Source organism: Gopherus evgoodei, chromosome 6, assembly GCF_007399415.2.
Source record: "Gopherus evgoodei ecotype Sinaloan lineage chromosome 6, rGopEvg1_v1.p, whole genome shotgun sequence".
Classification (NCBI taxonomy): Eukaryota; Metazoa; Chordata; order Testudines; family Testudinidae; genus Gopherus; species Gopherus evgoodei.
In genome coordinates, this window is record NC_044327.1 from 55,473,041 (window position 1) to 55,491,083 (window position 18,043).

General features: G+C 42.5%; 1 protein-coding gene across 1 annotated transcript in view; it reads left to right on the top strand.

Annotated features, from left to right (window-relative positions):
- Positions 1 to 18,043, top strand: part of FBN2 (fibrillin 2) — a 275,441-nt gene that overhangs the window by 8,489 nt on the left and 248,909 nt on the right. Inside the window, 1 exon segment of the mRNA XM_030567977.1 lies at positions 1,759 to 1,854. Coding sequence (XP_030423837.1) covers positions 1,759 to 1,854 — 96 coding nt within the window.

An 18,043-nucleotide genomic window follows, 5' to 3' on the forward strand; every position in this document is an offset into this window, starting at 1 on the left:
TGATCTGCATCAAAGTAGATAGCTTTAATTTCTGACCAGAACACCTTAGGTGACTCATTAGTGGCGGCTACCTGGAGATATGATGACTCAATGGATCTCCCAGGTGTCCTAGCCATGCTCACTTCTGGCCAGCACTGCCTATTTTTGGGGTTGCACTGTCTGTCTGCATACTCGCTGGTAAAGTTGGAGTTTCTGATACCTTTGCCATTATAAGTACCCCATCCTAGCAAGCTTACTCATGTTGAGACCCCACAGGTCGGGGATAACTGACATACCCCAGGGTGGAATATAATTATTATAGCATTAATTTTTGGGAAACTAGTTTATATATTTAAAAAATTATGATTTTTCTGAAAAAACTAAAGACTGCATGAATATATAGAGGTTATGTAACTAGTTAGAAAGGGAATCCTTCCCAATTAAACTTTATCTTGGTGTCTAACAAATGATTCCATGGTGCAGTAAAACTGCTTTGGTTGATCCAGCCACTTGAGGCCTCTGCTTGTGTAAAGGGATCCTGTAGGTCTGTGGAACTGCAGTAGCAGCTTGTACTCCACCTCTTTGCCTCCCCTCAGTTGCCTGTACAGGAGTGTGGCTGGGGAGGCGGGGATGGCTCAGGAAGACATATGTGCTCTAGCAATCCCCGACTGCCAGAAAGGTTCCTAGGCATCATTGACAACCAGGGGAATTTACAACAGCCTTCAGGCTGCTTTAAGTCTTGCCTGAGGATAAACTTTGTTTATCAGCCTCAGAAGCAGGAAAACCCAGTCGACTTTAAGCCACTTTTGCCCACACACCTCCGATGCTCTTCCTATGCAGCCCAGGAGTTGAGCTCAAGACAGAGTTCCAAGCATTAAAATATGGTTCTACTCTAAAACCAAAATATGTAAAAGTGGCATCTTTTCATTGAACAACTGTGATTCTTGTGTGTATTCAAGTTGTGTCTGCTAACTTTGTGGCAAAAATAAGTTCTTACTACTATTTGTGCCTGTTAGTGCTGCACAGCCAGAGCCATTATTCAGCAAAGCACTTAAGCCTGTGCTTAATTTTAAGCAGCTACTTAATTCTATCCCCATTCAGCAGAGCTTTCTAGCACGTGCTTAAAATTAAGCACATTAAACAGGTGCAAGTGAGGGTGGAATTTGGCTTGCAAAATCTTTTATTACTAGGGACGATATGTAAGAAGAAAAGGACCCAACTTGGGTTTTCAGGTCCAGATTGAGTTTGTAGGGCAGTTTGAAAAATATTTTTACTTGTAAATTGAAGACTGTAAATTGGAAGAACTTTAACATTAGAGCTCATCAGAAAACAATAAAAAGATCAAAAATAATTTTGTTTTCATTGAAATTTTATTTTCGTCAAAAATTTCCTACCATCTCTAATAAACATGGATCCTCATTTTTACAATGGCACTTTTCAGATTTCATAAATGTTTTAAGGAATTTTACTTTAAAAAAAAAAACTTGGGGAAACTAATCCTAATGATAAGTTTTTAATGGGTAAAATCAATTTGATCTTTGTATAGCCAATAGTTCTTGAGTTATGAATGAACAAAACATCTCCCTTAGGTTGATAGTAAGTACGAAAAATTTCAGTCTGAAGAGTTTGAGCAGATTTGACTGAAAACTGTCTTTTAGCCTTGACTAGCTGCTCCTCTGTACTAATGCCAATGGGGTATATTTATTAACTTTATTTTAAATAGATTACAAAGATATACTATTAATATTACATCAGAATTTCAACTTTTTTCAAACACAGCTGTCTGTGAAAATGGTTGCCAGAATGGAGGACGTTGTATTGGACCCAACCGCTGTGCATGCGTGTATGGATTTACTGGCCCTCAGTGCGAAAGAGGTAAGAAAAACAGTGAGAGAAAGGAATAAACAAATCTGCAAGCAAGTTTCTAATAAGCCTTTTGTTGTTCAAAATACATTTCTTTCCTTTGTGACTATAGCCTATCTGATAAGCAAGCAGAAAATTAGTGTTTTCATTGTGAATGAGGAAAAGCTGAGTTCTTACAGATTTCTCGTTATCTTTTATGTAAAGTCACTAGACAGTTGGCCAAACCCTGCTGTCAGCTACGCTGAGTGCACCAGGGCAGATCTGTTTGATTGCACTGGAACCATATACACCTCTACTCTGATATAAAGCGACCAGATATAACATGAATTGGGATACAACACGGTAAAGCCACGCTCCAGCAGGTCAAAGCAAGTTCACCTATAATGCAGTAAGATTTTGTTGGCTCCGAAGGACAGTGTTATATCGGGGAGGAGGTGTAATTGTAACTAAGCAGAATTTGGCCCAGCTTTCCATACAGGAATTGTTTAAGGGAAATATATAGCACTATTTATGTTGATGTGAGAGTGCCTTAAAGAAATATTTAAAAAAAGAAAAAATGGATAAATCATAATAACTGCCTAAGGCCATGTTTCTAGAAAGCATGTATGCACATCTTTAAGTGCTTTCCTGAATTGGGACCTAACTTAGTAATTTTATCATTTTACTATTATTACCGAAGAAGCCTTCAGCTTATTTATTACAAGTATAGAAATGTCAGTCCTAGCCATGTCTCTCACAACAATGCTGAAAGTGTTTAGTACTAAACATAAGCAAAATTGTTTTTAGTTGAATTTGAATGATAATAGTCATATTAATCTTGAAAGACAATATTTCCATATATAAAATTTTTGACTAATGTGAATCAGTTGATCAATAAACAGGTTTACAATATATTTTCCTCTCAATGTGTTATACTTTAGTTTCTGTTGCAGATAACAGCTAGGAGTATTCTCTTTATTTTCAAATGAACAGTAATATATCTGACATTGTTTATTACCACTGCCAAATACTTCTGACTTGTCAGGCAAACAAAAAGAACACTAATATTAAACTGAGCCAAAATTGAAATATCCCGCAACAGACTGTCTAATTTAAAATGTTTTTGAAGACTGTTTTTCAAAATAATCACTAGAATTGTACATCCTTTAACGTTAACCTGTCAGCATTAATCAAAGTTGATGCTGGTTTGCTTGGCAAAAATAATGTTCTTTGTCTTTCTCTGGCCCAGTTTATTTTCAGTGTGTTTGCAAATAACTTTTCACATCAAAAAGCATAATGAAGAAGAGAGCAACAGAGATGTGAAAAGCCAATGACTAGAATGCATTATCATTAAAATACTCAATAATATTGCCCTTTATAAAGTAGTGACATTGTGCCTCAAGAATCTTGGGTCATCCTATGTTATTTTAAACTCCTAAACTTAAGAGTTTTCTCTCATGCAGAGACAAGTGCTTAGTTTCGTTTGTGCTAGGGAGACATACATGCATTGATAGGGAAAATAGACTTCTTAAATTTGAGGTTCATACTGGGTTAAATTCAGACCTGGTATAAGGAGGAACAACTTCTAGGGAATTATAGACAGTGTTCAAATGTGATTAGAAAACCCACTATTTTACCACTTAGATATATCTTGCACTTATTTGGCATACACTGCATGTGTAACTTACATGCTCAATGGGTAGAGGTGTAGCAGGAAAAGAAACTGACACAGGAGTAATATAAAGCAAGCCCTGATTCCTGCCATGAATACACATTGAAAGTCAAATTACTAGAGGTTAACAATACTTTGCCACAAACAGCAGAGTGACATAAGTGATGAATTTGGCTCTTTGTGTCAAATTGCCTGTTGCTGTCAATCTGAATATCAGATTTTAAAAGTTACCATTGTTAGATTAGTGTTTGGTATTATAATATATTGCTTATCCAGTAAATCCCATGGGGACTGTGAACTCCAGACCTAATTCTGGTATATTTTGTTGTAGACTAATTAACGTGGAAAGTAATATGAAGCATCAGTCTGTTGGGAATTATACTGATATTTATACAAATATGTGGAAATCTTCTGCATTGGATAAAATGTGTGCACTTCATTTATATTAGATTTTCACAGGCGCCTAAGGGAGCTGAGCACCTAACTCCCTGAGGCTGTTTTTAAAATCTCAGCTTTAGTTCAGAGTGGGGAAAACTCTTATACAAATCTAATGGTTCAGGTTATACCCAAGGGACATGAAGCTGTTATCTGAATAATAAAACATTGGTTTTGTTGCATTTGGGAGGGTGTTTGTGTGCGAATATTGTTGTTTGGTTTCTCTTGAATGTAATAGGCTTGATTCTGATCTCACTTATGCTGGTTTCAGCAGAATGCCAATGCCTTCAAAGGAATTGCTCCTGATTCTCACCAGTGTGAGATCAGACTGAGACCTTCTGAGGGGCAGATTCTGCTATCCTTACTCTGAAAATAGTCCCATTGACTTCAGTGGGACCCTTGATGGAGTAAATGTGCCAAAATCTTGAGAATGGTTTTGAATTTTTTTAATAGGTTGTTCTGTGAAAGGAAGATGCTCCAGCTTGTGTATTTACAGTTTTGTTGAGTTTTAGATGTCAGTCCCAGAATCTCCTTTCTGACAATGCATTAGGTGCTTTACTTTCAGATTTTCAAAGCCACCTGAGGTATCTGGATGGACAAAATTTAGGCAACCAAATCTTTTAGGTGGCTTTCAAAGCCTTAGCCTGAGTATACAGGAACAGAGAGTGGCATGCCAGATAGGGATGACACCATCACCTGAGGTTTAGTCTGCAGTATATAATAACTGACCAGCAAGAGAATTAGCTTAATTAAAAATGTCAACCTTAGTAATTCTGTCCAAATTCTGCTTTCTGTAACACTGATAAAAGTACAAAGCAACTCCATTTAAATCAATGGAAGGAACTGTGAGCAGAATTTTGCTATATTGTTATATATTCTGGAAGTCATGCAGACTTTTTTCCAGCCTGATGCTGAAAGCAGAACCAGTATCATACTATTACACGCTTTCCTTTGTTCATTTAATATCAACAAAGATCTGACTGTATGATCCTAATCTGACATTAATTGCTCAGTCTAAATGCGTGCTTACTCAGTAATATAATATCGTTACATGAACAGGCAATATACATTATAGGTGTGGTAGCATATTTTTGATGTGTAGTTTAAAGCAATCCTGCTAGAAGTTTCTGAAATAATTAAAGATGGAAAAAACAATTATAGATCCGATCTCAAGGTTTATTTTAAACAATGTATGTCTATGGATTAATATAGTTAGTAAAATTAAACCGGGAGGGGGACACACACAGTTCTTGAGGAAGAGAGAGGGGAGAGAGAGAACAGTGTTTTCAGGCACAACTTTAAAAATACTTAGAAGATATATTTAGAGTTTGTAAGTCTTCTCATTATGGGTGAAATTCATCAGTCCCTACACAGAGCCTGGGTACAGCAGGGACTGCTGGGAGTGGACAGAATCCAACCCTCAACTGAGTGTGCAGGTTTCATGGCAGAAATGCAACCACCGTGTGGCCAATATTCTAGCCTTATATGGATGTTTCTGACCACAAGATGCATATGTACACAGATGCAGTGGGCACATACTCAGCTCACCCTCCATGCTCACCTTCAGGCTGATAAATCTGGCTTTGGCAATGATCCCGCCTTTGTAGCATGCAAGAGGCATCCAGCTCTCCCTTTTGGTCTGCTCAGTCTGAGCCACCATTATTTAGGGGGTATTGGAGAACTTAAGTGGTACGTGAGGACTGTCTGGAAAAGGTGAATTTCAGCCTATATTAACATTAGATATGCTTGCTGTCTTTCAAAAAGGTTTTCCATGTATGAAGTATGACTATTGATCAATCTATTCCTATTTTTTTTAAAAAAGATGAAGTCATGAGCAACAGTATTGCTCATTAAAAATAATATGCCTAACATATATTTTGGTCATTTTAAAATTATGGGAAACATTAATCTCATGTAGTTTAAAAAAAAACTAGCATACACAGAACTCTAAAATATAATGTACGTCTGTTCTTTTCAATTTGCAATTTACATTCTTTCCTTTAGTAATAAAATAAGATTATGCTTTACAACATGATGAAAAAGGTCTGATTCTTATGTACCGTGGTGGTAGTAGGCACCTTAATAGTCCACAGTAAAATAAACAAAACAAAACTCTGTAGTTTGCTTCTGAAACAAGCTTTGTAGTAACAGTCCTTAATTTTTAAACTAAAATTTTATAGTTAAAGTTTAGATGAACTTCCCTTATAAATCACATTAGAGTTTTAAAAGACTTCGTCTTGATTACTTTTTACATTACTGTATTTTCAAATGCATAGTTTTTATTGTTCTGTAAATTAAGGTCTTTTAAATTAGGTATTTCCCCCTAATGTATAACACATGTAGCTTTCCTTCAGATTGGCCTCCCAGACTCAGTTATATGATAAAACGTGACTGCTTGTTCAGCTATCTGGGCTCCTAGCAGACTAATTTCCGGGCTGGAGACAGGAGGCTGAGCAGTAACTAATGACTGGCATGATTACAGTATTTAACTTGAGACTAGCTGCTGGGATAACAAGAAAGCAGAACCTGTTTTGGAGCGCCTGCCTTATTTTCTTCTGATATATACAATGACCTTTTGTACTTACTATCAAAGCTGTTCTTGTGGTCAACTCCTCCTCTTAGGTTCAGTCTGTTGGAAATTTAAGGCACTTGATTGTGTCTGTTGCTTAACATTGAATGAGTTATGAAAATGTTATATATTGAAATAAATATTCTGCCTCCAATAAGCCTGTGTGTATGTAAAATACCCACCATTCAAAGGCCCAATCCTTATTGCATGCACACAAGTAGTCCTTACTCATGTGAATAGCCCCACTTACTTCTATGAGACTACTTGAGAAAGAATTACTTTTATGAGTAAAGATTTGTAGGGCCAGGCCCTTCATTCAAAGGAAACTTGCATCCTTGTATTTCTGCACACAGTGCTGTCTTTTAAAATTATTTATCTGGGAGGTGTACAGGCCCAGCATCTCTAGAGATGCTGGTTCCACTGTGGGCTACAGGGAGAGGGAAGATGCGCTGGCCCCCTGCCAGAGCACTGCAGAAGGAGAATCCTCAGGCTATGGTGCTGTTATGGAGGCTCACTGTATGTGGATGTGGTGGTGATGGAAGGGATTGGGGAGTGAGAGGCAGTGGAATAGGGTAGCAGTAAATGCCTCTTGAGTCTTATGTGGCAGGTTGGACTGAAGTCCTCTATTAAAGCTCCTCCTTGTCCTACAAAAGGTACATCAAAGAGAGGGTCAGACCACACACCATTATTCATAATGTCTTTTGATGGTAGCAACAGCATGGGAAAGAGAAGCAGTTCAACAGCTTCAGTGCATGTGATGAAAAGTCCTTTTGGAACCGTTGGAAGGTCTTGGACTTTGGATAAGTGTAGTGCCTCAGAGCTCAAAAATTCTGGGAAGCTTGCGGCCCCACAGATAACACATGTATCTTGAAAATAACCTTTTTTCATCTGCTACCCAGCAATGCTATTGTACTACAGCTCAAGAAGGATATATACCTTATAAAGTCACTTGCTTTATCTAAATTGCCCACCATTGATCTCTCTCGTACACATATTGCATCTGCAGAGCAACATTCTAGAGATACAGTTGTCAGTCCATAAGCCATTTCAAGGTCTCCTTTGTGGTGCTGGGGATACCATCCATTTCACCTTTGAATCCATATTTGCTGTACTGTATTATGATGTGATCGACTGATTGGGTGTTCTCATTGCAGTCTCTCAAAGGGGAGTCTTCGATTTTCCACATGTCCGTCAACTAGCTGAGCCTTCCATGGTTTGTTCGGATGCAGTTCAGCGTGATTCAGAGTCTGCATGGCTGGTTGAAACCAGGAGGGCAGCTGGTTGGGTCAGTAGTAACGTGCTTGTTTGAAATGGTGGATGAGTTCCAGGCACTTTGCCATTGCCTGGCCGGATCCAGAGACACGAGGTGGTTGTATGTGATACATAGAGGTTTCAGCAGTTTCAGGAATAGTTGGGATATGTTGTCCAAAACCTGCCAGATGGAGAGCTCAGGTAATCTTTGACTTATTTTTGTTCGCACGTTGTGGCTATATCTTGACAGATAGCTGGAGGTTTGATGCTTGCTAATACAGAAAGCCACATTAGCGGTGCTGATTTTAAAGTTCCCATGATGATTCACGTGGTCTAATTCAGATATCTATCCACCAGTTGGGTATGGCATCTTCCTGTCCACACCAGTGTACAACACTGTTGTCATAACATTTCTTCCCAGATCTGGACCTTAGCGTCCAAAATATGGGTGTTAGCATGAAAACCTCCAAGCTTAGTTACCAGCTTGGACCTGGTACCGCTGCCACCAGCTAAGAATTATACAGTGCCTAGCTCACTGTGGTCTCCCCAAAACCTTCCCTGGGGGACCCCCAGACTCAGATGCCTTGAGTCTTATTACAAAGGGAAATAACCCCCTCCCCTTGTTTCCTTGTTACTTCCTCCCAGGCTCCCCTCCCTGGACGACCCTAGGAGATTCCCTGCTTCCAGTCCTGGAAACACAAGTACCGAGAAATCTAATCTCTCCCCCTCACCCAGAAGGTATGCAAAGTCAGGCTTAGTAAATCTAACACAAAGAGATTTTCCCCTTGACTTCTTCCTCCCACCAATTCCCTGGTGAGCTGCAGACTCAATTCCCTGGAGTCCCCACTAAAGAAAAACTCCAACATGTCTTAAAAAGAAAGCTTTATATAAAAAGAAAGAAAAAAGGACACTAAAAATAGGCTCTGTATCAAGTTGACGATATACAGGGTCAATTGCTTAAAAGAAAAATGAACAAACAGCCTTATCCAAAAAGAATACAATTTAAAACATTCCAGCAACTACACACATGTAAATACAAAAGAAAACAATATAAACTTATTGTCTTACTATCCTTGTACTTGCAACTTGGAAACAGAAGATTAGAAAGCCAGGAGATAGAAAAATCACTTTCAGAGCCGAGAGGGCACAGACACAAGACAAAGAACTCACACCCAAAACTTCCCTCTACCCAGATTTGAAAAAGTCTTGTTTCCTGATTGGTCCTCTGGTCAGGTGTTTCAGGTTACTCCTTTCCAGGTGAAAGAGACATTAACCCTTAGCTATCTGTTTATGACACGCCCCCCAAATTGCAGACAGTGGGGAACCTCACTGGCGGTGATTTCCTCCTAGAACTTTAAAATAAACAGATTAATACAACGCATGCACCTTTACATATGCCACTAAGTATATAACTAACAGACTTTTACATTTTAAGAACACTTTTTAACTACTGGATTCTGGGAAACTCTCACGAGAGAATGCATCAGCTACTTTGTTAGAAGCTCCTGAAATGTGCTGAATTTCAAAATCAAAATCTTGGAGAGCTAAACTCCAACGAAGAAGTTTCTTGTTGTTTCCCTTGGCAGTATGAAGCCACTTTAGCGCAGCATGGTCAGTTTGTAGCTGGAACCACGTTCCCCAAACATATGGGCGTAGCTTTTCCAGAGCATACACAATGGCATAGCATTTCTTTTCTCAGACAGTTTCTTGCTGAGAAACACGACAGGATGGAAGTTGTGATTCGTTGCTTCCTATATGAGAACTGCTCCTATACCACGCTCAGATGCATCTGTGGTTACTAGGAATGGCTTGCCAATGTCCGGGGCCCTGAGCACAGGGTCAGACATGAGCGTCGCCTTAAGTTGGATAAAGGCCTTTTGACACTCATCAGTCCACTTAACTGCATTTGGCTGGGTCTTTTTGGTCAGGTCGGTCAGTGGGGCAGCGATTTGGCTGTAGTGTGGTACAAATCGCCTGTAGTACCTGGCCAAGCCTAAGAAGGATTGAACCTGTTTCTTTGACTTTGGGACAGGCCACTTTTGGATAGCATCCACCTTGGCCTGTAGGGGGTTTATGGTTCCTCGACCCACCTGGTGTCCCAGGTAAGTCACTCTGTTTTGGCCTATTTGACACTTTTTGGCCTTAACAGTTAGTCCGGCCTGCCTGATGCACTCAAAGACTTTTTCCAGGTGTAGTAGGTGTTCGGGCCAGGAGTCTGAAAAAATGGCCACATCATCTAGGTAGGCAACTGCATATTCTCCCAGTCCTGCTAGTAGACCATCTACGAGCCTCTGGAAGGTGGGGGGTGCATTTCCAGCCCGAAAGGAAGCACATTAAATTCATACACCCCTGCATGAGTGATGAATGCTTACCTCTCTTTGGCAGGCTCATCTAGCGGTACTTGCCAGTACCCCTTGGTTAAGTCTATTGTAGAGATGAACTGGGCACGTCCCAACTTCTGCAATAGCTCATCGGTGCGTGGCATTAGATAGTTGTCCGGATGAGTTAACGCAAAAGCGTATTTCCCCATCTGGTTTGGGTACCAGAATCACTGGAGATGCCCACGCACTGGTAGATAAGCGGATTATACCCATCTGTAGCATGTTCTGGATCTCCCGTTCTATAGCAGCTTGGGCGTGAGGAGACACCCGATAGGGTGGGGTTCTAATGGGGTGAGCATTACCTGTGTCAATGGAGTGGTATGTCCGTTCAGTCCGTCCTGGGGTGGCTGAGAACAATGGGGCGAAGCTAGTGCACAGCTCCTTGATTTGTCGCCGCTGCAGACGTTCCAGGGTGGTTGAGAGGTTCACCTCTTCCATGCCACCATCTTTTTTCCTGTCGTAGTAGACACCTTCAGACCACTCAGCATCATCTCCCTGGACTGTAAACTGTCAAACCTGTAAGTCTCTGGAATAGAAAGGCTTGAGAGAATTAACATGGTACACTCTGGGCTTTAGGGAGGAATTGGGAAATGCTATGAGGTAGTTCACAGTTCCCAGGCGCTCTTGGACTGTGAACGGCCCTTCCCATGATGCTTCCATCTTATGGGCCTGTTGCGCCTTCAAGACCATAACCTGATCTCCTACCTTGAAGGAACGTTCTCTGGTATGTTTGTCATACCAGGCCTTTTGTTCTTTTTGAGCATCCTGTAGGTTCTCTCTAGCAAGGGCTAAAGAGTGTCGGAGGGTGTTTTGTAGGTTGCTTACAAAGTCCAGAATGTTAGTCCCTGGAGAAGGGGTAAACCCCTCCCATTGCTGCTTCACCAACTGTAATGGCCCCTTAATCTCATGGCCATACACAAGTTCAAATGGTGAAAACCCTAAACTGGGATGTGGTACAGCCCTGTAGGCAAACAGCAACTGCTGCAACACTAGGTCCCAATTATTGGAGTGTTCATTGACGAATTTACGTATCTTGGCCCCCAAAGTTCCATTAAACCTTTCCACCAGCCCATTGGTTTTATGGTGGTAAGGGGTGGCAACCAAGTGGTTCACCCCATGAGTTTCCCACAGTTTTTGCATGGTCCCTGCCAGGAAATTAGATCCTGAATCTGTAAGGATGTCGGAGGGCCAACCTACCCGGGCAAAAATGTCTTTTAGGGCCTGACACACAGCGTTAGCCCTGGTGTTGCCTAGAGCTACTGCTTCCGGCCATCGGGTAGCAAAGTCCACGAAAGTCAGTACGTACTGCTTTCTGCTGGGCGTCTTTTTTGGGAAAGGACCCAGAATATCCACAGCTACTCGCTGAAATGGGACCTCAATTATGAGGAGTGGCTGGAGAGGGGCCTTGACCTGGTCTTGGGGCTTTCCCACTCTTTGGCATACCTCACAAGACCGGACATACTTGGCAACGTCCTTGCCCATCCCTTCCCAGTGGAAGGACTTCCCCAATCTGTCTTTGCTTCTGTTCACCCCAGCATGGCCACTGGGATGATCATGGGCTATGCTTAAGAGCTTCCCCCGGTACTTAGTTGGAACCACCAACTGTTTTTGCGGCTGCCATTCTTCCCGGTGTCCACCAGAAAGAATCTCCTTGTATAAAAGTCCTTGGTCTATAACAAACTGGGATTGGTGAGAAGAGCTGAAAGGCGGTGAGGTGCTCCGTGCCGCCGCCCAAGCTTTCTGAAGGCTGTCATCTGCTTCCTGCTCAGTCTGGAACTGTTCCCTTGAGGCTGGGGTCACCAGTTCTTCCTCAGACTGTGGACTTGGGCTTGGTCCCTCTGGAAGCGATGTAGGTGATGGGGTTGTTTCCGTTGCTGGTGAACCGCTCTCCGCTGGTGCACCTGAGGGTATTTCAGGCTCTGGCTGAACCTTTTGGGTATGGCTGTCTGTTGCTTCTGCCAGTTCTGGCTCGCTGGCGCCCTCTGGCGTTGAGTTTGAAGATGTGGTTGCACTTGCTGGTGCTGGTTGCTGTTCCAGTTCCGGGCCTGGGACTGGAGGTGCTGTGGCTGTTTCAGTGGTTGGCATGGAATCTGGGTCCACTACCTCTGTCTGGGTCTCTGGTAACACAGACGGGGCGTCTGTGGCCGGCTCAGGAACAGGAATGGGTCTGGAAGCTTGCCGGGTTTGGCTACGTGTAACCATTCCCACTCGCTTGGTCCGCTTCACCTGGCTGGCCAAATCTTCCCCCAATAGCATGGGGATGGGATAATTGTCGTAGACTGCAAAAGTCCACATTCCTGACCAGCCTTTGTACTGGACAGGCAGTTCAGCTGTAGGCAGGTCTACAGCCTGTGACATGAATTGGTAAATTGTCACTTTGGCCTTTGAGTTGATGAATTTGGGGTCGACGAAGGATTGGTGGATAGCTGACACTTGTGCCCCTGTGTCTCTCCATGCAGTAACCTTCTTTCCGCCCACTCTCAAAATTTCCCTTCGCTCCAAGGGTATTTGAGAGGCATCTGGGCCTGGGGATCGTTGGTGTGATGGTAGTGTAATGAACTGCACTCGGTTGGCGTTCTTTGGGCAGTTGGCCTTGATATGTCCCAGTTCATTACACTTAAAGCATCTTCCAGCTGATGGGTCACTGGGTCGAGGTGAGTTACTGGAGACTGGTGAGGTGGAAGAATAGGGTGTCTGTGGCTTTCCTTGGATTGTAGGTGGGATCTTTGGCTGCTCTCGGTTGTAGGGTTTATTGTCAGTGTGCCCTCGGGGGTATTCGTTCCCCTTGACTGTAGCTTTCTTGCTTTCTGCCACTTCCATCCATTTGGCTCCAATCTCCCCCGCCTTGGTGAGATTTTTGGGTTTTCCATCTTGTATGTACCATGTTATGTCCTCAAGAACACCATCCAAGAACTGCTCCATTTGTATGAGGAGGTGCTGTTTGTCTAAGTATTTAACATTGTTTCCTGATATCCAGGCCTCATAATTTTTCCCAACGTAGTAGGCGTGTTTGGGAAATGACACATCTGGTTTCCACTTTTGGGTTCTGAAACGCCAACGGGCATGATCTGGGGTTATCCCCATTCTGTATCTGGCCTTGGTTTGAAAAAGTTTATAGTCATTCATTTTCTCCTTAGGCATTTCAGCTGCCACCTCTGCTAAAGGTCCACTGAGCTGTGGCCTCAATTCTACCATGTACTGGTCTTCAGGGATGCTGTACCCAAGACAGGCCCTTTCAAAATTTTCTAAGAAGACCTCAGGGTCATCACCTGCCTTGTAGGTGGGAAATTTCCTGTGCTGTGGAACCATAATTGGCGATGGGTTGTTAGGATTGGCTGTGTTCTGTTGCTTAGCCTTTTCTAATTCCAGAGCCTGCCGGTGGGTTTCCCTCAGGAGTTCCAACTCTCTCCTGTGGGTAGCCTCTTTTTCTCTTTCCCTTAGCTCCATCTCTTTTTGTTTTATTTCTAGTTCCTATATTTTTTTTCCATATCTCGCTTGTGCTCTGCATCTTTGATTTTACCTTGGCCTCCATTTTTGTCTTGGAAGGCATGGTTCCTGTTTTCTTGTGTTGGGGTGCCCTCTGGTGTGTTTTGTCTGAACTGCTGGCTCTGTTGTCTCCTGGGGTCTGCCCAGTAACAGTGCCTTTTTCCCTTTCTTCCTCTAGCTAATCTTTTAAATGTAAAGTAAACCAGAAAAACCACTTTCTTTGCATGTATATTGTGCTGGGTACTTGACTCTCAATGGGAGTGCTATTGTCTCACAAAAGACCCTTAAGAGTTCCTTGCTTAATATGCAAGCTACTGCCAGGAGAGAACAGAAAAAAAAATTTCTCTCTGGTTCCTTTTAAAACCAAATCCTCTCTTCTTAAAAGCCCCTAGCAGAGAAAAAGAAAATAGAATCCGGAAGCCAGTAGGAATATTATATCTATCCCACCACTGTACACTATGTCATAACATTTCTTCCCAGATCTGGACCTTAGCGTCCAAAATATGGGTGTTAGCATGAAAACCTCCAAGCTTAGTTACCAGCTTGGACCTGGTACTGCTGCCACCAGCTAAGAATTATACAGTGCCTAGCTCACTGTGGTCTCCCCAAAAACTTCCCTGGGGGACCCCCAGATTCAGATGCCTTGAGTCTTACTACAAAGGGAAATAACCCCCTCCCCTTGTTTCCTTGTTACTTCCTCCCAGGCTCCCCTCCCTGGACGACCCTAGGAGATTCCCTGCTTCCAGTCCTGGAAACACAAGTACCGAGAGATCTAATCTCTCCCCCTCACCCAGAGGGTATGCAAAGTCAGGCTTAGTAAATCTAACACAAAGAGATTTTCCCCTTGACTTCTTCCTCCCACCAATTCCCTGGTGAGCTGCAGACTCAATTCCCTGGAGTCCCCACTAAAGAAAAACTCCAACATGTCTTAAAAGGAAAGCTTTATATAAAAAGAAAGAAAAAAGGACACTAAAAATAGGCTCTGTATCAAGATGACAATATACAGGGTCAGTTGCTTAAAAGAAAAATGAATAAACAGCCTTATTCAAAAATAATACAATTTAAAACATTCCAGCAACTACACACATGTAAATACAAAAGAAAACAATATAAACCTATTGTCTTACTATCCTTGTACTTACAACTTGGAAACAGAAGATTAGAAAGCCAGGAGATAGAAAAATCACTCTCAGAGCTGAGAGGGCAGAGACACAAGACAAAGAACATAGAACTCACGCCCAAAACTTCCCTCTCCCCAGATTTGAAAAAGTCTTGTTTCCTGATTGGTCCTCTGGTCAGGTGTTTCAGGTTATTCCTTTCCAGGTGAAAGAGACATTAACCCTTAGCCATCTGTTTATGACAACTGTGCCAACTGAATGCACCAGGGTAAAGGCTGATGTTTGTAATAGCGGGGCAGTTGATTAGCAGGAACAAGCTGGGCAACTTTTGGATAATGTTGATGCAAGTCTTCACTTTGGAGACTACTTTTTTGAGGTGGTCAGTGTCTGGTCAAGAATGACACTGAGATCTGTTGACTTTGGGCATACTGCACAGTTTCACTACAAAACTTGACAATTAGAGTGTTTGTGCAATTCTCTTGTTAAGGTGGAAAGAAGAGACTAGTGATTTGCTTGGATTTGGTCTCAAGTTCCATTTTTGCAAGCACTCCACCAAGATCTTAAGGTCAGATGTAAGGGTCACTTCAAGTTCTTTAAAACTATAGGCCTCACTTGTGAGCATCAAATCATCAGCATATGCAAACTTCTGCACTATCGCTTCAGGCATATCGCTTGTGCAGACGTTGAAAAGTGTGGGAGAGAGTCTTGTTGTAGCCCATTACTCAAAGTGTGTGGCTTACTGGTTTGAGCTCTGAGGTATACATACATACTTCGGCTGCTAAGCATGGGATTCTGTAGCTGGAGAATCTGCATCCATTGGGTAAGTTTGGCCAGTTCCAGTAGTAGCCATCCTTCCAGATTGGGTTGTATGTCACTGACAGATCAATCAAAGAAGTACCAGTCATAAGTTTTCAGTGGAATCTGGCCTAGATGTTTGTAGTGATGGTTGGGACCTGGTCACAGAAACTTCTGTGCAGTTGGAAACCAGCTTGCTCCTTGGGTAGGCTGGCTTCCACAACAGGACTGATTTGGTTCAGAATCATCATCTCCATCTCTTATAGGTGATGGTCAAGAGAGAGATTCACCTATAACTAGAAGGGTCATCTGCAATGAGCTTGGCTTCTTTCTACACACAGGAATTTTTTCATCGGTCTTCAGGATGCTGGTGAAAAGCTGCATCATCCAGTTCCATGCCAGTGGACCCAGAATATATGAGAACTTGGGATAGAAGCAGTTTTTTCCCAGTTTGATGTAACTATTGCAGTCACAAATCTCTTTACCTGTGAGTGGTCCAGGGGATGATGGAGTGCATGTGGATGTCACCTGCTTGAGTTGATGCCAGACTTGTCTGTGATTATTGATTGTCCATTGGCTGTTTTGATGTCCATAGATGTTTAGCAATAATGGCATTAGCTTTCATGTGTGGCCTAGTGGCAAGTGTGGGATTTGTAGGCCCCAGGTGTCTTAGCAGGTTCCCAGTGCATCTGCTTGAGTGTGTGAAGTTTAGATGTTCTACACATTCAAGCCACCATTTCCAACAGTGATGCCAAGAGGGTTTGTCCAATTTCTGGGTCTCTACAGTCATATTTGTGCAGGGTCTCTTGGCTCTCTGCAGTCCATATAATGACCTGTGTCCCTAGGGGATGTTATAGTTTGTGGTGGTGATTAGGAGTTTAGTAAAATGGTCAAAAGTTTTCCACATTGGGGGAAAGTGGGAGATTTTATTCTCCACAGTTGTAGTGAAAGTGGCCTGGTCTGCATTTTGTTCTAGTGCAGTGCCAGTTTTGAGTAGAGAACTGGGATTTGAATGCCACTAGGGGTCAGTACTGGTCTGTGTTGGCTGTTTGGGAAATTGTCAAGGGCCATCTGCAGTGCAGGTATGGGTGTGCCTGTATTGTCTTTAGAGATGAACATCAGGGCAGCACCCACCATCCATTATGAACTCTGAGCCGGTGTTTAGCACAATCAATGCTATAGTTACCAATAAGCTAATTTTCTTTGTCATAGGAGGCACAGTGAGGTACATTTTATTGTTGTTTGCATTACTGTAGCACCTACCAACCTTACTTGAGATTGGAGTTCCATTGTGCTAGGTCCTGTAAATGCACATAGTAAGAGTCATTCTCTACCACAAAGAGCTTATCATCTAAATAGACTAGACAGGCAAAGGAAGTATTATTTTTTTCCATGTTACAGATGGGGAACTGAGGCACAGAGATTGGAACTTGCCCAAGGTCTGTGTTAGACCAAGAAATCAGCCCCAAATATCTTTAGTCCCAGCCCAGTGCTTTAACTGCAAGGCCATTCTTCTTTTCTTCTTAGAATTAATAATATTTACTGCCCTAAGTATGCTCCATGAGTGACAGTGTGACCAGTAGTGAGAGACACTTTGAGCAGAGAAGGAGGAGAGGATCATATGGAAGACTTTTTTTTGTGAACAGTTACTCCAATGATGTCGTCATGTGCACCATGCTGACCACCAGCCAGCAGTAATCTTATGACAGCTGCATACTGATCTCTGGTGTTCCACTGAATTTTTTTTTCTTTTTAAATGACTTCTGTGTGACAGAGAGAGAGAGATGGTGACTTCAGTGCATAATAAGTAGAACATTTACCATCTGTAGTACAGTGACAGCATACCAGGTTTGTCTTGGTCAAGTTCCTTTTATTTGCATCTAGCTGAGAAACATTTGTATTTAACTGCTCAGTGACTGAAGCTCTCACCACACCAACAGGAAGGAGAGGGTGCTCTCTAACTCTGCTTTTACCAGAAGAATGAGAGCTGTGCTCTTTACTTTATTTTATTCCCTGCAACTGCTTCAATCTTTGAATGGCTGGGAGGCTTCAAGACCAGGCTGAGAGGTCTGTGTAACTGCTGCTGATACTGCTGGCAAAGCTTATTAATTTCTTACACCTTTGTAGTCACCTTTGTGACTGGATATGTGCAGTGCTTGTGCTTTGTTCAACAGTGTTTTCTAGGTGGAGGACTATGTTTAGAGGTCTTTGTATAGCTGCTTCTGGGACATTTTTTCTTGAACTATGGTTAATTTATTTTGAAATACCATGACTGCTTATCTCTAAGAAAGTGGAACCTCTTTCCTACTCCTCTTTGTGAACATGCGTTAGACGGCAACTTAATTCTTTTGTCACTACAGAGCAGGAGCGGCACCAGAGTTTCTGGTGCCTTAGGCAGAATTTGGGGGGCGGCATTTTGTATGCTCCCCACGGGGCGCGCGAGAGCTTCTGGTTCCGCTCCTGTCGTGCCGCCGAAGAAGGACCCTCCGCCGAAATGCCGCAGGCGGCAGCGGCA